Below are 19,832 nucleotides of genomic sequence, written 5' to 3'. Positions count from 1 at the left end.
TTATTTATATCACCATTTCATATAGCACTGTAGATGCAGAATCATGGCTCAGCAAAATTACAGTCATGGATCTTTGCTGTTGCTTACATAGATTAAGCAAATGTTAAACCTGTAAATGACAAGGGTCTGCTGAATTTTCAGTCTTTTTCTTTCCTGTTATATTTGTAATGCACAGATTGAGATTTACAGGATGAAATTTAAGTAGAGATCATATATTCAATATGCGAGATCATATATTCAATATGCTTGTATCATGTCTTGTGTTGGAATATGAAACATTCAAAGTTAAAATGCAAATGGAATGTATAAACCCAAACGTATATATTTTGAGAGCAGGGGCAGACTTAGTAAGGTAAACAGCTCATAAACATTGTCTACAGAATAAATCAGAATCAGCCTTGGTTTTTAGGAACAGTGGAATTTGTCTAGATTAAGACATGTCACAAGTCTGGTCTCAAAATTTATACTGTATTGTGTTCATTATAAATCATTCCCTATGTATTCTTTTCAAATACATAAATGTGGGCTTTTGAGCATGTGTTGAAGTTTCATTTCCATTCTCAGTATCCTTAACTTTGCTCTGAAAACTATTAGATATGCATTTTAGATATATTATTGGAAAACAAAATCTATCTTCTTGTCACACTTGGTTTAGATTGCGTCTTTCTTCAGCAACAACGTGGACTACTTCATTGCTTCCCTGAGCTACGGGCCTAAGACAGCGAGTGGATTCATCAGTCCTCTCTCAGCTGAATGCATGCTGCAGTATAAGAAAAAAGCTGCTGCCTATATGAAGGCTTTGAGAAAGGTTTGTGAGCTGCTGTTAACATTTAAATCAGAGGGAAAATCTGGAATAATTCCAGAGAATGGCAGAAGTTTTCCCACAGTTCATATTGTTTAGGTTTTATACAATTTTGAGGGACAGGTGGTTGGTGGGTGTTGCGGGGTGGGGTGGTCTTTGGAGAGGAGGATGGGACAGAGACCCAAATCTCACTTTCTAGGCCATATTAGACTTAACGTTTCCAGTGGCTGGTAGCGTGTTTAGGGTGAGACGGCCAGGCAGCCAGTAAGTGTCAAACTTCAGAAAATCTTAAACTTGTAGAAATAAAAAAATTGAAATACATTTATAATTTTTTTCTCAATGTAATAAGAATACATGATCATTGCAAAAAGAAATCAGAAGCAACAGCAGTACATGAAGAAGAAAATCCCACAACCCAAAGGTAGCTCCTCTTAACCATAAAATTTTAATGTGTATACATGCATGCACGCACACACACATTATAAAAAGCGGTGTATCTGCATACATAGACTGTTGTAGAATCTGTTTTTTTTTCCTCTTTAATGCATTGTGGATATCTTTATATAACAAAAATATATATCTATAAGTATAAATTGCTATCATTTTAATGCATCTAGTATTTCATCTATAGTATTTCATTCTATAAATGTGTGATAATTTAATTAAGCCATCCATTGCTAGTGGATTTTTAGGTTGCTTCCTATTTTTCACTGTTATATGCAATACTACAGGGGATATTCTTGCACATGCAACTTTGTGTATTTACCTTTCTCTCTTTATTTCTTTTTAACTTTTAGTTACACATAATGCATAAATACATTCTTATATTACATGAGAACATTATAGGTAAATTACAATCCCTAATTCCAGTTCCTCTCCAGAGGTAACTATAGTTATCAGTTTGGTGGGCAACCTTCCAGACTCTTTTGGAGCATTTTTACTCATCTCTGTAAACTTTGAACTGTATGTAAAATATGAAGAATATAAAGACTTTTCTAAATTTTTTTTTAACTTAAATGCATGTTTCATTGTGTAGCTTCCTTTTTTCATTTAAAATATGTTTTAGAGACCTGTCTGTATCAATACATATGATGGCTACTATATTCATTTTAAACACAGCATTGAAATCTATGATATAGGTATTCTGTTGTTCATTTAGGTAGTCTCTTTTTGGTGGGCATTTAGGTTGATTCCAGTTTTTCACTGTTAGAATTATACTGCAATGGATAGCTTTGTAAGTGCCTCCTTGGGCATATGTGTGGATTACTGAGAGGTGGAATGTTCTGGATAATGTGGTTTTAAGTTTTAATATTTACTGCCAGATTACCCGTAAGAGTGGTTGTACACTCCTAGCAACGTATAAGGCTACCTAATTGTTTTAATTATATCTTTATGATTAATTCCTAAAAATGGAATTGCTCATTCAAAGTCTGTGAATGTTTCAAAGGTTACCTATTTATAGTTTACCAGCAATAGAAGTATACATTTAACCCGTAAATTTAATTTGTCAATCTTAGAAACAAGAGGTTCCGTGTTATTGTTCTAATTTTCATTTCTTTGCTTATTATTGAAATAGAACATCCTTTCATAAAATTACTGTTTATATTTATTTCAATTTCCTGTTCAAGTTGTTTACCTGTTTTTAAATAAATGTTCCTAATTAGGGTTGAAGGAGTTCTATGTTAAGGATTTTAGTCCTTTGTTTATGTCGGAAATATTTTTCCTCAGTTTGCTGTAGTAATTTTTCAAAATGTAGAAGTTTAAATTTTTATATCATTAAACCAGGCTTTTTCTTTACGGTGGTGATTCTCAGGTGACTCTTGGAAAGTCAGTTCACCTATATTTTCTTCTAGTATTTTTGTGGTCTAAACTTTTTAGATTGAAATCTTCAGCCCATCTTGAATTTATTTATTCTGATATAGGTATGAAATTGGGGTCTAAATAGTTATTTTTCTAAATTATTAATTGATTGTCCTTACATGACTTATCCTTTCTCCATTGACTTAAAAATGCAACATTTGTCACATAATACATTTTTGTATGTGCTTTTGTCTGTTTCTAGATTTTCTATGCCATTCCTTCATCTGTCTATTTTGGTGCAAGTCTTATGGTTTTAGATAGTGTCTCTTATAACTGGTATGACATGTTCCCCTTCATTCTTTTTCTTTTCTTTTTTTTTTTAAAGTTCCTTTTTTATGTGTATTAAAGGAACTAGTCTATGTTGACATACATCTGAATTTTATTATCAAACCTCATTTAGCATTCTTATTTGTAAGATCACGGAAATGATGCGACCTTTTTCTTTATTTCTTATGATGCTTTTTCCATAGCCCCTCTTGGAATCTGTGCCTTATGAAGAAGCACTGGCAAACCGCCGGGTCCTTCTCAGCTCTACTGAAAGTCGAGAAGGCCTTGCACAACAGGTATGGCATCGGGAAAATCATGGTACTTGTTAAAGAGCATGAATATAAAATCCCCTATAGAAGGTTTTCATACACATAGAGCAATTTAAAAGGCTATGTAAGTAAACATGTAAAGTTAATTAACACATGCTAAAAAGTACCATAAGCATAATTCATTGAAAACCATTTGTTGATACTCTAAATAAGTCATCCTGATTCAATTGGTGTTATGATTGCCAATAAAGTAATATCAGCACACTCTGGCCATGCTGATTAATTATTTAGGTACTAGATTTAAATGTCTGAAATAATAAGGCAAAAAAGGGGGGGTGTGGCTAGAGACTCAGTGAGTTATTTTTATTTCCTAAATGGACAGGAATGAAAAATTTCCAACGCTCAATTGATCAGTTGAATTTGGGGGGTACGTGGAGGTAGGCGGTACTATTTTTTTCAGAAGTTGGTACAAACTGACTGCAGTTTAGCATTCGCCAGAGATTTATTTACTTTAACACCTGGCTTGCTTTAGTTTTGGAAATATTTATTTTAAAGAGAGTACAAATTCATCTGAGACAGTATTTTGCCTATGCCGACCTTATTTTCATTGGACACATATCACTTATCTTTTCAACATTAATTCAAGAGGATGTTGAAACTAAAAATTTAATCCACATAATAATTCCTAAAAAAATTCCTGAGACAGTGAAACGTAGAATATCTTAAAAATTTATTTTAGATTTCCTTCTTATTTTATGTGAGGAAAGTAAGGCTCAAAGAAATTAAACAGCTTTTATCCATAGTAGCTAGTAAGTAGCAGAATGGTCTGACTTCAGAGCTATTGCTTTTCCCACTCTGCCATTGACCAGCTGCAGGCTAGTCTGATAAGCACTCCGGGTCTCACATCCTGCCTCTCTAAAGCGAGGATAATATCTACCTTTCAGGGTCCCGTAAGGATTAATTGAGCCAATGGGAGGCAGTGTGATACGGTGAAAAGAATCAGACTTATGAGCCAGACACACGAGGTCCCACATCCTGGCTCTGTTTGTTAGCTTTGCAGGTGGTCGAGCTGCTGGGACTTCAAGTTCTCCTCTTTGAGACGTGAGAATTGTAGGACTGTTAGGAGGCTTCAGTAGGATACTGGCAGGAAAATATCATGAACAGTGGTACGTGGTAATTGTTCAACGATGATAGTTGGTAAAGCATTTGGAATTCACTCTTAAGATTGTTTTTATTTTTATTTAATTCTCCAGCTTTCATTTGCCTTGAAAATTAGCTCTTTTTAAACTTCTTATTGAAGTATAACATACTTAAAGAAACGTATATAAATTGTTAATATATTTCAATGAATTTTCACAAGTAAACACATTAATGTAACCGGTAGCTAGATAAAATTTTTAAAAAAGAACATTTCTTCATGTAAGGTATATACCTGTAAAAAAAGATTGCCAGGACCTCAGAAACCTTCCTCATGCCCCTTTCCAGTTATTACTCTCCTCTTTCCCCAGAGGTGACCATTATCCTGCGTTCTTTGTTCTGTTGCCTGATACTGAACTTTATATTAAATGAGAATTATGTAGCATCTCTTTCAGATCTGGCTTCTTTTGTTCAACATTATATTTATAATATTCATCCATGTTATGTGTAGTTGTAATTGGTCCATTTTCATTCCTGTTGAGTATTCTATCGTGTGAAAATACATAATTTATTTATCCATTCTTACAGCTTATGACTATTTGGGTAGTTTTCAAGTGTTTGACTATCATAGGGCTGCTATGGGCGTTCTTATACTTGTCTTTTGATAAACATGCATGTTTTTCTCTTGGGCATATACTTAGAAGTAGAATTGCTAAGTCATAGGATACAAGTTCAATTTTCAAAGATCCTGCCAAACAGCTTTCAAAGTGTTTGTCCCAAATTCCACTCCCCCAAGCACTATATGATAGTTCCAATTGCTCCATAAACATGTCCATCTTTGTATTTTCTGTCTTTCATTTTAGTCATTTGGGTGTTTTTTGTTGTTTTGTTATTTTTTAATTCATTTGGGTGGTTTTAAATTGCTTTTCCTTGGTAAATAGTGACATTGAATACCTTCTTTTTTATGTTTATAGTAACGTTCAGGTGCCTATTCAAGTCTTCTTTTCTCCTGTTTCTCTATTGGGTTGTCTATGTTTTTATCATTGATTTATAGAAGTTCTTTATATGTTATGGGTATTAGTCCACTGTTGGATACATGCATCTTCCACTTTGTGGCTTTCCTGTTTACTCTCTTTATTATACCTTGTGATAAATAGAGATTTTTAAAATTTCATTCTAGTTCAATTTCTCAATTTATGGTTGTGCTTTTTGTATCCTGTTTAATAAAATGTTCCCTATTCCAGGATCAACCTTTTTTGTTTTCACACCTGTGAAGTAGTTTTGGTCTACATTCTATAAAGTATTTTTTTTGGCTGGTAAGTTTTGTCTGCATCATCCTCTAAGGTGCAGAACTCTCTGTTGCTTTCAAGGTTCAGCAGAGTTTGGAGAAGATTTCTAAACTGGAGCAGGAAAAAGAACATTGGATGTTGGAAGCACAGTTAGCTAAAATCAAGCTGGAGAAAGAAAACCAGCGAACTGCAGATAAACTGAAGAGCACAAGTAGTGGGCAGGCAGTTGGGGTAGCCCAGGAAGGGACCGCCGTGGTGACCGCCGCGGGCCAGGAAGACACGTCCGCCAAGGCTGTGCTAGAGCCCGTTCACAGCACTAGTCTGGTAAGTGTCTTCTTTTTTTAAATGGTAATTGGTGGGGATCCATCTTAGTGTTCAGTGTTAACCATCTAAAGTACATGTCACTTGATAACAGGAATAATCCATGTGCTCTAGAAAAAGCAGATTGGTAAGCAGGATGCCCCCTTCAAAAAGCAACTTTATTAAATTCTCTTTGATTTTACATGCGAGACTTCCCCATGGTAAGGGCTGTGTTCCTGGAGAAGATATAGTAAGTCAAATTTAAGGTGATTCTGTTTTTCCACTGAAACATTGGTGATATGGGGGTTATGTTTCTGACAAAGGACTAACTGCCTAACTTTTTATAGAAATGACGACAAATACCATTTTTAACCAATTACGTGGTATATTCCTAGGTAGTATAAAGCTTTGTGACATATGTATAATATAGAAACCCATCAGGTTAGCTAAACTTCATAAGACAATATACTGACAAGTTATTTTGCAACTTTATATTTCTTGCCTTATATTTAATTGCTGTGATTTAGAAGGTGAAGAAACATCTCTGTGGAATTATAAAATTCAGTTACATTGAGAAAAGTTTTCTGATTATATTTTTCTGCCCACTGTAAAAAAAAAAAAAAAATTTAGAAAATCTAGAAAATGAGAAATCAGGAAGGGAAGGGAAAAATACCCCTCAAAATTAGAAGGATCTCATTAAATATATTTTCGTTAGCCTTTTTTGAGAAATTTGAGGAGAGCCATGGCACTTCTTGACAGCCATGTCCTAAGGCTACCCCTGTAGCTCACTGATGCTGTTGAAGAGCAAGTCATGGTCCTCACATCTCCCTTGCATCTGATTCAGAGCATACCTGATAGTAATATATACAAATTAACTTCTATTTTCAAGATGTATACAGACCTCACTGCACCTCAACAGTGTCAGAAACCTGGATTATTATTAGTTTTCTTAGGTTTGATAATGATATTTTGATGATTTAGGAGAATACCTTTATTTTTTGGAGATAAATGCCAAAGTACTCAGGGTAAGGTATCATCATATCTGCAACTTACTCTCAGATTGTTCAGGAAATATATACACACACAGATAAATTAAGCAAATGAGCAAATTGTTAATTACTGAATGTAGATGGTGGCTACATATGATTATTATACTTTTTTCCCCAACTTTTCTATATGTTTGAAAATTTTCATAATAAAATGTAGGGGAGGAAAAAAGAATGAAAATTTTTTAGAAAAGTAAAAAACATAAAGCAGACTTCTCAGAGCAGTGATGTGAATGGCTGCTATGCTCACTGGATGATCCTGTGTGACCCCTGATGGCAAGTCTGAGTCTCAGCCACAAGTGTTGCACATTGCCTCTGATAGGGGAAGATGACTGCCTAGAAGAACATGTAACAAACAGAGCAGAATTCTGACATCAGTCCGGGTACCATTTGGGGAAGTGCAACACTGCCAGCACTCATCTTTGGACTTCCCTTCAGAGCCTGTCTTATTGATCAGGTCAGACTGTTCTCCACTGGGTCTGATTTCTTTCTACTCCTGTCTTCTCTCCCTGCTTCCCTGCATCTGCTCCTTCCGTTTTCTCCCATTTGCACTAACAGTAATTGGTGCTGTCAGGGAGTAACTATGGGACCAGACCAGGCAGGGCACTGATGACAGTGATAGTAATTGCAGTAATCATGTGCCAGCCACGGTTCTAAGGACTTTTCAGTGTGTTAACTCAGTCAGTCCTCACACAGATCCTATGAGATTATAGGTACTATCATATCTTCATTTTATAGATGAGGAAACTGGGGGACAGAGAGGTAGAGTAACTCATCTGAAATCACACACTTGGTAAGTGATGGATCTAGGGTTCAAACCCAGAACATCTAGGTCCACACCCTGTCCTTTTAATCAACATGGCCTTGTGCTCTGATGGGTGTCAGAAAATAGATCAGCGGACAAATGTGTTTGTTTATGGCTTGCCTTTCTGAAGTACTGGAAGTTGGCAACACTGGTGTGTTTGAGTCATTAATGTCAATTGCTGAAAGTTGAGGACTGTCTTTTTATTTGAACATTTTCAAAGGAGAGCACACTATTCTTACATATGTAAGTGAGAAAGATTTCCAGGGACATGGGAAACCTTTAGTACCAAACACTATTGGGCTGTGAGTGATGATGACTTTATTTGGGTTTGGTGAGTTTGGAAGTTGCTATAACTTTAAGTTGTCTGTCTGGTTAGCATGTGTGTGCTATTTCTGTCTGCATCTGTTAAGGATCTCTTTCCTCCCACCCACTTCATAAGGTGCTAGCATAGTAATTTTCCTAGAGTATGTTACTGATTATGCACTCTATTGCTTCTAGACTTTTAGTGGCTCTCTATTATCTATAGGATATAGTCCACTCATTAGTTTGGCATTCAAGGTCTGTGAACACCTATTCCAAACTACCTTTCTTCAGCATTTCCCTGTACAAACTCAAACCGAGCTCTCTTTCCTGGTAATGTGTTTTGTGTTTTTGCTTCCCTGTCATTGTTCAAGCTGTTTCTTTTGCCTGGATGCCTGTTTATTCATAACTCCTGTCACCTACATGCTCCTGTCACCTACATGCTCATATACTTTGCCTTCCAACTCCTCGACTTTCTTGAATTCAAAACTCTTCCCATCATTTAAGGTACAGTTGAGTTGCCACATTTTCCATGAACCCCAGTTTTGGGCATTGTCTTTGACAGTCAGGATCAGAGAACCAAGACCTGGTTGGCCTCCTTGCATTTTTCACAGTCTAGTCTATATGGTGAATCTATTCCCGTCCCTTGGTTGCTTTCAGTCTCATGGAATGAGAGCCTGGATAGACATCTGTCCAGAGTGCTGTGGGATCACAGAGAAGTCGCCTGGAGGGCTTGGGGAGGACATCCCAAAGGAGGTAACATGGGTGGGTTTCATAAATGAGCAGGAGGCCAAGGCAGGAGAAGAGTATTTCAGGCTGAGAGAAGGGTCTCCCCACATAACTCTCTTTCTCTTCTGCACGTGGCAGATTCCTGCCAAAAATAACCTGGAGACAATAGAGAGAAAAAGCAACGGCATTTTTTTTTTTTTTTTTTGCCTTCCCTGATGTTTCCTTTTCAGCCTTTCTTTTTATCACCCCACCCCCCCAACCTCCCATCCTGCCTTAAGTAAAGTTAAGTGAACTAAGTGTGTGTGTCTCCTTCTGTTGTCTTCCTCTTGGGTGTTGGAGCAAAGTCTGTGCCCATTGTAAAGTTAATTGATTAACAAAGGAAACTCACAAGTCCCCAGAAGATTCCTTGGGTTCAAGCACTTTGGGGCCGAAAAAGTTACATCAGATAGAAACTTCTTATTTCTAACCCTATAGCATTGCAAAAGTTAAATGCTTATTATGTTTCATTAACATATCTAGGACTGTAATTTGAACATTCAGCCCCGTTAATTATTGTAATAAAAGATAGGGGCTTCCCTGGTGGCGCAGTGGTTAAGAATCCGCCTGCCAATGCAGGGACCACGGGTTCGATCCCTGGTCCGCGAAGATCCCACATGCCATGGAGCAACTAAGCCTGTGCGCCACAACTACAGAGCCCGTGAGCCACAACTACAGAGCCCGCGAGCCACAACTACAGAGCCCACGAGCCACAACTACTGAGCTCGCGAGCCACAACTACTGAAGCCCGCGTGCCTAGAGCCCCTGCTCCGCAACAAGAGAAGCCACCACAATGAAGAGTAGCCCCCACTTGCTGCAATTAGAGAAAGCCCATGCACAGCAAAGAAGACACAATGCAGCCAAAAAAAAAAAAAAAAAAAAAAAAGCAGTAACCTCAAGAAAGAAAAATACAAGTTTCCATCTTTTTTTGCTGAAATTAAAAAGCATTGCTTAAATTCACAGAATTTTAAAATATATATATTTCAAGTATAAAAACAATACATGTACATTGTAGATAATTTTAAAATACAGAAGAATAAAAGAAGAAAAAAAATGTTGACATTTTCCTGAATACCCAACAACCACTGTTAACATTTTTTTCTACAAAATTTCATACTTGGTTGACATTATACTATATAAAATTTAAAATCTTTTAGCATAACATTAATACACAAACATCCTGTTATTAGAAACTCTATGTAAACTTAGTTATTGATTCCACAGTATTCTATATAGAATATGCCTTAGTTTACCTATGATTGGACATTGGTTATAATTTTTATTATTTTAAATAACATCTCATGTTTATGCATAAGATTCTTTCTGCATCCAGATGATTTCTTTGGGATAACCCAATAACTCTCAAGGTTAGAGTTATTGGGTCAAAAGGCATGAATGTTTTTACATTCCTTGATCTTTATTGCCAAATTATTTTATCAAAGGACTGTATTAGTTTAAACTCTCATCAGCGGCATATGAGAAAATGTTGAAATTATAAATGTTGTAGCTTTTTCTTGAAGTTATATGATTCCATTCCTTTTCAGGACTGTGTGCTGTACCACATTGTCAAACCATAACCCAGGAGTAAAGGGGATAAGGGGTAAAACCCATGCTTGTGATTTATTTTGCCAAATGTACTCATATTTGAATGTCTAAAATTAAAGTGATGAGCGTTACTGTAAACGGTTTTTCACTGAAAGACTAATTGCTGTTCCTGCTTTAGTGTGTAGAAAATTAGGGCTCCTCTATCAAAAAAGGTCTCATAAAAGATCCTTTCACAGCTGGGTGGGCATGACATTCATGTACTGCTCACAGTTCAGAGTAGTGCTCTTGAGGATATTATTTAGAATCCATGAAAACAGTTTGTTGAGTGTCATCTCTGATTAACAGAATCCATCAAAACTGAGTTTCCAATAGTTTCCTTAACTTATTGAGCCCAAGCACATGCCCTTCCACTGTGAACAATAAAATGAATTCAAGAACCATGACTACTATCTGTTTCTGAACTCTGAATCCACAAAAGCAAGCTTTAAAAAACCTGGCAGCACTTCACTATGTGTATAATACATATTCTTTTTCATTAGTTTAAATCTGAAATGAATACTTATTAATGTCATAATGATATTTCTTCTTTATCCTTTTGAGCTTTCAGCCAGAGAGTTTGCTGTTTGTGTTTTGCGTTTGGAATGTTTAGTTATTATGGTCACCATGAAACTGTCTTTAGGTCTCCTTGGCCGCTGCTTTGGAAATAAGCGTAGCAATGACAAGAGGAGTTAAAAACTGTTCTTCCTCTCTCTCTTCCCAGACAGTTTGTTGGGTTTCAGTGAAAACAGCTAACAGCATTCTGATAGAGGAAGTAGTGATGGTCACTATCCATTACTGCCTCATGACAGAAATCATGACTGTGGTTACTTATCTGTAGGTCCAGCTTCTTTGTATTGAAAGATGGTTGATTTGAGGGTAATCGTCTAGAGCTCCACTGCTAGTGTGCTTGGTTTTTTGTTGTTGTTTTGTTTGTTCATTTTGGTTTTTTTTAATGTTGCTTATTTTATTTTTATTTATTTTATTTTATTTTTTTGGCCGCGCCATGCAGCCTGTGGGATCTTAGTTCCCCAACCAGGGATCGAACCCCAGGCCCACAGCAGTGAAAGCTCTGAGTCCTAACCACTGGACTGCCAGGGAATTCCCGCAAGTGTGCTTTGAAACAGTGTGAACCGAGAAGAGAAAAGCATTACAAGTGTGTTCAAGCTATTAGTTTGAAGTGTAAGCAGTCTGTTCTAAAGCTTTTTTCCCTTATGTTCTAGATTGGGATTTTAACCAGGACGTCTGACAGTGAGGTAATGTGTGCTTAACATCATGTTGTTTGTTAGTAAACATCTTGCCACATGTTTGTTGACAAAATCCGGCAAAAGTCAGCTTCATCTAATTGCGTTTCTGACAATTCTAGCAAATGTGGATCCATGTTGCTTTTCTGTCTGGGTCAGTTTTAACTGTCACCAATAAATTACAGCCTGTCTGTAACTGCCTCCTTGAATGACTTGACTTGGCAGTTTGACAGGCTCGCTGGCATGTGGCAGGAGGCTGCAAGCCATTACCCTCCCAGTGGGCCGGCTGGCAAAGCAGGGCTTTTCAGGGCCTTGACCATCAGTGGGCCTGGTAGTTCTTTTCAGCCCTCAAGTGACTGAACCCAGGTCAGATTTGGCTTGTCAGATAGGTTTGCACATTTTAGTTTTGAAATATTACAAGATGTAAGCTTACAAGTAACCATTAAAAAAACACTGAAGTCACTCAGCTTTCCAGTCAGTATGGTAAACTGGTAAATATAGTTCAGGTAAATTCTTTGATTTCCTTATTAGCCTTATACTTTAGGTAACCTTGAACTTCTGCATGTATTTTTAAACTAAACTGAGTGGTGTGTCATTGCTAGAGTAACTAGTAGAAAACTAGTCTGGGACAAGGACCATAAATTGTTCATTATAGAAATAGTTTAATTTGATAGTATGTTTAAGAGTATTAGAGCTATTTTAAGATAATTTGGGGGAAAAAAGAATGTTCAGATTTTTAGGAGTTCCAATAAATGCTCCCCTTTCACCTGTTTTCTTCCAGTTAGAGGAGGACATAGGAGTCAGACAGATTGAGATTTTGAAAGTTAGGTGTGTGGCAAATAAAAACTGAGTGGAGAGACATGGCCCCATTGGTGGTGGGCCTCCCAAGTCTTCACTTCTGCTTTGCTCTCTTGAAGCCTCAGCTTCATTGTGAGATAGGCAGGGTGCTGAATAAAAGAAATTTGCAATATATATTTACCTGCCCTGTCTGAAGTTTCTCCGAGGGGTGGGAAAACTACGATTTCCCATCAAATTTCAAAGGAAAATGTAGGAAATGTCTTTTTTTTGTTTGTTTTTGCTAAAGTGATATTAATTTTTTTTTCTCTCTCTCTCTCAGAACTGCTTCATTCCACTGGCATTTATTTATTGAGTTATGTGTGCTCTGTTTAGGCTCCAGATGTGGACTCTCGGGAAGACTTAATTAGAAATCACTACATGGCAAGGATAGTGGAACTGACGTCTCAGCTACAGCTGGCTGATAGCAAGTCAGTGCATTTTTATGCTGAGGTGAGTGGAGAGTTAATTGGATCAGGTGGATTTTTCTAACCCCTTCAGGAATTAGGTCAGTGTCCTGGCCTCCTGCTGTTCACTAGAAGAGAGAGGTCAGGGTCTGTGTGTCCGCAATGTGGATTTGGTTAGAGTTCGTATACATTGGTCCACATACCAACCAAAAATCTTTATTGCAGTGAATATAACAGGTAGCCTTTCTTATGGTTATGTAGCATGTTTTGGAGCATTATAATTATAGATTATAATTATAATCTTGTTTTAGAGAGTTATAGGCGGGTAACATTCATAGGTCAAGGAATTTTCGTTTAGGGAAATTCAAAGCAAAGTATGCCTGGTTCTTTTTTTTTTTTTTTTTTTTAAATACTCTAGTTTCTAAATGACAGCTTGTGGAAATCAGTTTTTGTAAGTGATAAAATGCAAAATGTAACCTCTTTCAACCTTTAAAAAATACAAAATCTTTCTTTTTGTTACATTTTCTTCTTTCCTCACCAAATAATTCATTTTCTTAAGAGGATTAGAAAAACACTATACAAGATAATAAAATACAAATTCATTGATGAGAAGGGGAGAAAATGAAGGAAGAAATTACAGATATCAAAGAGTGAGAAACAAATGATAAGATAGAATGGATGTCGCTCAACATATAAGAATACCTGTAAGGTCTCTGATGGGAAACTTTTTATTAAAAGGTTAGTTATAGATGTTAGACGGAGAATTATAATGCTTTAAACTGTTAAGGAAATTGACAAAGGAAAGACAACACCCTTCACTGGGATGCGACTTTGTGATTTTCTCCTGTTTTACAGAGACGGAGACGTTGATAGGAAGCCAGTTGCTAGGAGTGGAGGGGGGGCTTTGCTTCTTTTCTCCTGCTGAAATAAATGATGTGCCTAGCTTAGTGATACATACCTGTTTGATAAGATGATCAGTAGTGATAGCTGTTGAGCTGTAGAAAACGGGGAGGACGGCAAGCTGGACGACTCACCATAGAACTGCTGCAGTGCTTACCATTCCAGCCACTCGGTGCACGCAGCCCATCGTGGTGGCCTGGTTTGGATCCCTAACTGCCTTCTGAGTTACTCTCTTAGACTTGATTGTCATCCTCATGAGGACCCGTGCTTTGCAAAACTCTCTCCCTCTTTTTCAGGTTCAGTGCTGAGTGCACAGATAGATGTGTGGTTAAAGGAGGGTGGTTGATTTGGTTGGCTGAACTTTCCTGAAATTCTCCAGTGAGGAATGAAATGAGTAACCGGGGAATTTCTGAGGCTGTTTTATTTCCAAGAGATTTGCTTATCTTAGTAAATTCTTTCAGCACAATTGTGATACAAGAATTTTTAAATTGTTCTAGTTTTTCCTTGTCTGTAAACAGGAAGCGGTAGCCCTCTGTACCACTTTATTGGAATGGTCAGTCCAAGCATCTGATGTTGACATAACATTCGAACATGTCCTTAACAGATCCTCCTTGTCAATCTCATGGTTTATCAGAAGATTTAGTGATCCTTTTAATGGCACGCCCTCTTTGAACAATAGTATGAAATAGAATTTTTCTTTTTTCTTCTTGTTCTACTCTGTCTCCGGGTAGCCTTGGTTAGAATCCCCAAAGAAAGCAAGTGGGATCTTTAAAGTCCTGCACTCACTTTTTTTTTTCATCTGTAGAGTGGGGCTGTAAAACTTTTATTGTTCCTGTGATATGGTCTCCAATAAAGGGCTTAAAACACAAGAAAAGTATCTTAGGATTCATAGTGCATGATGCCGTTGATCACTTTTGAAATAACCACTTCCCTTCTCATCCAGTGTGGGTGTAAATGAATCCTGGGTAAATGTAGAAACTTCTGGTGGTTTTGTAGCCACTGGTCATCAGGCTAGAGCTAGGAAAAAACATCTATGAGCTTGGGTTAGTAGACTTTTTTTCCCTTATTAAAATGATGAGAGTGAGGACCACATCTTTCTTTCGTGTGCTCCAGTGTGTGGTACAAGGCCTGTAGACATTCAGGAGATATTTGTGGAAGGAAGGGAGGAAGTACTTTCAGTTTGGGGGATTGTTTTCTAGTAACCTTCCCTGAAGTAAATTTGGTTTGGGGAAATGGTCCCTGGGATAATGGAATGTTTTCTGACTTAACAGTGCCGAGCACTCTCTAGAAGACTGGCCTTGGCTGAAAAGTCTAAAGAGGCGCTGGCAGAAGAGATGAAAGTAGCCAGTCAGAACATCAGCAGACTTCAGGTGAGTTCATGTTAGCTAAGCAGTTGTTAGTATGTTTTTTCATTGAAAGTCCTTGGGCCAAAAAAATCAGCATTTCCTTTCTCAAATGGTGGCATTTGACCTCTAGACGTAACATTTTTCTAACCATTTTATTTCGAACTCATTTTAAAGTAACATCTCATTTATGTCAGGCAAGAAGTAGTTGTATTATTTATTGCTCTGACTTGATTTTAATTGTAAGTAGTTTTGCAGTCAGCATTTCTTTGAATAGTACTTATTTACCCAGAGTCCTTCCTTTTTCTCCTCCTCCCAGTTAATGCTTGTCATGGTGGGTGGGAGGCTTGTTCTGTTCATGTGACTCTGTTCCTTCTCTTTACTGTTTCATAAAACTGACGTAAACTGAAAGGTAGGGCTGCAAAATATTCCTCCTTACTCACTGCTTTGTTTTAAAGCCTAGGTTCCGGAAAGCCCCTATTAAATATAAACGTGATACAGGCAAAGAAATAATTCATGCACTTCCTCCTGGTTTCAAGTTCGTTTATCAGATTAGCTAGGAGCACAGGATTAGATTTTAAAAGGTCAAAGAGAGCCCGAGAGGTGGAAAGAGAGAGGAAGGTGCTTCTTCCAGGGAGGGTCCTGCCCAGAGGGCGGTGGGCCGTCAAGGTGTGGGGTAGTGGGAATGTGCCAGAGATCGCCTTCCCCACCTCACCGAAGGTTCAGGAAAACCTAAGAGAATTGAGAAAGATCATATAGCCCTCTTGTTTTTTTTGTGACATTTTTATACCTGGCATAGAAGGAAACTTTTTCATTTTTGCAAAGAAATTCCGTACATATTTTGAAGGCTGAGAAAAACCTCTGCCCTGTTTCTTTTAACTTTGCTCTCCTGTTAGGCCTGTGGCTTAACCTTCATATTAATTGATCAGATAGGTCATCTTGATAGGTTACTTTTCAAACATTTTTTTCCTAAATTAAAAAAGCTTTAGAGTGGTATGACCAGTGGGGTCTTGCTTTCTCTTTTCTTTTTTCCCTGGCCATTTAGGATGAGCTGACAACTACCAAGAGAAGTTATGAGGATCAGTTAAGTATGATGAGCGACCACCTGTGCAGCATGAACGAGACACTATCTAAACAGAGAGAAGAGATTGACACACTAAAGATGTCTAGTAAGGTAGGGGAGGAAGGGGTCTCTCTGCAGTGTAATATTTAATATTTAATGTATTTAATACAAGGTATTTCATTTCTGTGTGTTTCAGGAACAAAAGGTTAAGAGATCTGAAGTGTTTATAAATCATTTCACTTGTCTTCTTATCTGAAAGTAGAATGAAGATTCTTTGATTGAGTTATAAGTTGAGAGAAGGTCTGACCTCTGAGACCCTAACACTGTGACCGTTGCTTTTTGGCATTTTGGGCATCTTTGGCATTTCTGCTACTGTTCTGTTAGTTAGGAGGATTCTTGGGGGGTTTATGATGGGGATTACTCTATCTATGTGAATCTAAAATGGTGCTGTTGAAGAGTAACCTTCTTTAGCAAATTTATTCTCATACATATTCATATAACCTAGGACTGTCTTGTCCTTTTAATTCCAAAAACTTCTTAGATTTCATTTCCCATAAAGCCTCTGCTTGTCCAGGCTGGGGTCAGTAGATATTGGTAATGTTTTTGTGTTGAGAAGCATATCCACGTATCATGTCTCTTTGTTGTATCGTAATGTATATACTCTTACCATGCAAGGTAAGCTTCAAGAGGCCAGAGAGTTGGTTTCATGCATCATCTCAGATGCTTGGCATATTTTGGTAACTCAGACAATACTCTTCCACCAGCAGCTTGGATTTACTGTCTCCAGCCTGTGCTCTTTGAAATCCACTGCTGCCCCTTACTGATCTAGCAGGCATGTATTGAGTTCCTGCTGTGTGCTGGCACTGGGGAAGACAGAGAGATGAACAAACCATAGCTTCATTTTAGCATCTGCCAGCGGTGGTACAGAGCAGCATCCCGCTCAGTTGGTATCTCCTTGGAAAATGTATCATGTTCATGCACTAGAATCTGCGTTATGTAATTTTGCTTCTCAGTGTAGTTTCGTGTTATTGATTGGCCTCTGGCTGCTTCAGAGAATGTCTGTGATGCTTTCCTGGGACATCTTGTGATGATTGTAACCAGCCAGTGTGGTTCTGATTCGGGTTCTCCAGTTGCTTGTGCTTCAGGAACTTGAGCTTGGAGGTAGAGCGTGGAGTGTTGGTCCTCTTGAAGAATACCTCCTTTAACCCTTTTGGCCTCTTGATATTCCATCAGGGCAATAGCCGACTCATTTAGAAAGCACATGTGTTAGTGGGAGTAGTAGGAGAAAGCCTGCTTTAGCACCTAACCTTTGTAAAAAAGTAGCAATAATTATAGGGAAAGTTTTCAGACCTCAGAGCTGCAGAAGGCATTCAGTTCTGAATTGAGAAGGGTTAATGTGGGGTATAGCAAAGCTCATTGTCCCAAAGGTAATTGTATTGCAGCCACTTTAGAAGTGAGCTAAGTTTTAAGCCCTCTTAGAACTTTTCAATCTAGTCCTTAGAATATCTGTCATTAATAAAACACTGAGTTAGAGATCCTTCTTCACTTTGTAGTTTCTATTGTTAACCTTTCTTTGATCATTCTGTGGTTCCTATATTTTGCACCCCCCCCATTTATTAGTCATTTAAATTGCTATAGCATCATCTTATGGCTGAGTTGACATGGTCTCCATTGGATACCAAGTAAACGTCCTGAAACCATTTGTTTGCTATGATCTTGCTCTTAATGTTTGTGTTCTGCAATCATTTCCTACTTAATAAAAAAAAGTACTTATATGTAATAGTTAAATGTAGGAATTTGAACCTCTCCAGAAGGAAGAAAAGTTACATCAAACTGGAAAGTCCAAATCTCGATATGTGAGGGAATTGGGAATAAGTTAAGACATCTTCTCTCTAACTTGTTTTCAACTGGTATCTGATCTTCCCCTTGACAGTAATCATTACTATTGGGGTGTTAGTTGGCACATATTCAAAATTAGTACCTATTAAGACCTTTTAAAAGGTGTTTATTTCAACAGCAAAGGAACATGTTCAGGCTAAAATTTTTTATCAGCTTTATGAAATCATAAACTACATTGTCTTTGGAACAAAATGAATATTTGAGGTTTGATAAATCCAAGATAGCTTTCTTTTCTTTCTTTATTGCCTGTCCTCAGACCCCAGGGGAATAAGGTTCATGGATGGAGAAAGTGGGGAGAGTTAAAAGTAACAAACCGCTATGTGATTCCTGTATAAAAGTCAGCGATACAAGGTTATCAGCTGTTCTCCCTCTTGGAAACTAAAGTTTTCCACAGTGAAATATGGCTTCCAGACAGCTTGGTGTCTAAACCGCGTGAATGATTTTTCTAGAGGTTGCCGTTCTTATTGTTGATATTTTTCTTTGCACAGGGGAATTCTAAAAAGAACAAGAGTCGATAGTTTACAGAGAGCTGGTTGGTGACTTCTTTGCAGAGCTGCTACTGCTGCGCGGAGCTGCGGGGCCGAGACTCCACGTCCAGGGCTGGCCGCCTTCAGGAAGCTGGAGCGTTGTTGGACCTAGTAAAGTAGTCAGTGTTGTAAATGACCTTGAAGTATTTAAAATATATTTGTAACCAGTAAGGTAAATCCAGAATTTGATGTTGACAGTAAAACGGAAAACAGGACACATACCATGGATATTGTAGGTTTCCTTATGCTGTTTTTACTGTGCACTTTTTAAAATTAGGCTTTAATTGCAGTATGTAAGAACAACAAATATTTTGTATATTTTCAAACTCAGTGATATGGTAATCAATTTGGTATCTATGGAATAGGTTTGTGTTTCTGGATAAAATGCTTAAATTGTCAAACTGTCATTAATTCTTGCTGTAATTGAAAGCAGTCTCCAATTCTTTTTGAAGACTTGTTCATTCTCTCTTTGTCTGCCTCCCTCTCTCCTGCTCTCTCTCTCTCTCTCTCTCTCTGTCTCTCTCTCTCTCTCTCTCTCTCTCTCTCTGTCTCTCTGTCTCTCTCTCTCTCTCTCTGTCTCTCTGTCTCTCTCTCTCTCTGTCTCTCTCTCTGTTCTGGAGGGAGTGGGCCTTGAAAACTTCAGATCTTGTGGGTTTATTATCATTGTCTTCAGCTCTTCGGTACCCTCTCTGTGTTGGAATAATAGCTTAAGGAAATTGATGTCAATAAATTCGTACTTATATCAAACTTTCAGTCTCTCTATGAAAATCTGATGAAGGAAACTAAAACTTATTAAAGTAAGTTTCACAAAATTACCAAATCCCAATTGATTTTGATATAATCTTTCTAATCCCCCAAATTGGAATAATTGTACAGTTAATCCTTTATTAAGCCTTTGAGTACCTCCCAAGGTACTTGTAACCCTGCTTCAAGCAAGGACCCTGAGCCCTTTCAGGCTCCTCTTTGTTTCTTTCATAAACATTGTGTCATTTTAGTGTATATTTCAGGGGTGAAATTTCTCCCAGCACCTCCATCCCCAAGTCTCTAAATATATTGCTCCTTTCTGCTGAGTGTCCTGCACATGCCCATTTCACTCCGGGTCAAAGTCCCCAGACTAGGTCCGCAGACCTGAAACCCCTTCTTCCTCACCTCCTTGCCTGCAGCTCCATCTCCTTTGAGCCTCTTCTCTAGGCA

General features: G+C 37.7%; 1 protein-coding gene across 1 annotated transcript in view; it reads left to right on the top strand.

Annotated features, from left to right (window-relative positions):
• PPP1R21 (protein phosphatase 1 regulatory subunit 21) overlaps positions 1-19,428 on the top strand; it is a 62,045-nt gene extending 42,617 nt beyond the window's left edge. The window contains exons 15-22 of the mRNA XM_036873851.1: positions 656-808; positions 3,133-3,225; positions 5,706-5,948; positions 11,645-11,677; positions 12,836-12,952; positions 15,078-15,176; positions 16,195-16,323; positions 18,600-19,428. Of these exons, the coding sequence (XP_036729746.1) occupies positions 656-808; positions 3,133-3,225; positions 5,706-5,948; positions 11,645-11,677; positions 12,836-12,952; positions 15,078-15,176; positions 16,195-16,323; positions 18,600-18,629 (897 nt within the window). The 3' untranslated portion in view covers positions 18,630-19,428. The remainder of the gene's footprint in view (positions 1-655; positions 809-3,132; positions 3,226-5,705; positions 5,949-11,644; positions 11,678-12,835; positions 12,953-15,077; positions 15,177-16,194; positions 16,324-18,599) is intronic.
• Positions 19,429-19,832: the final 404 nt, after the last annotated feature.

The sequence above is a fragment of the Balaenoptera musculus genome, chromosome 13, assembly GCF_009873245.2.
Source record: "Balaenoptera musculus isolate JJ_BM4_2016_0621 chromosome 13, mBalMus1.pri.v3, whole genome shotgun sequence".
In the NCBI taxonomy this organism is placed as follows: domain Eukaryota; kingdom Metazoa; phylum Chordata; class Mammalia; order Artiodactyla; family Balaenopteridae; genus Balaenoptera; species Balaenoptera musculus.
The sequence above is the reverse complement of the archived record's forward strand: the minus strand, read 5'-3'. Positions and strand labels throughout refer to the sequence as shown.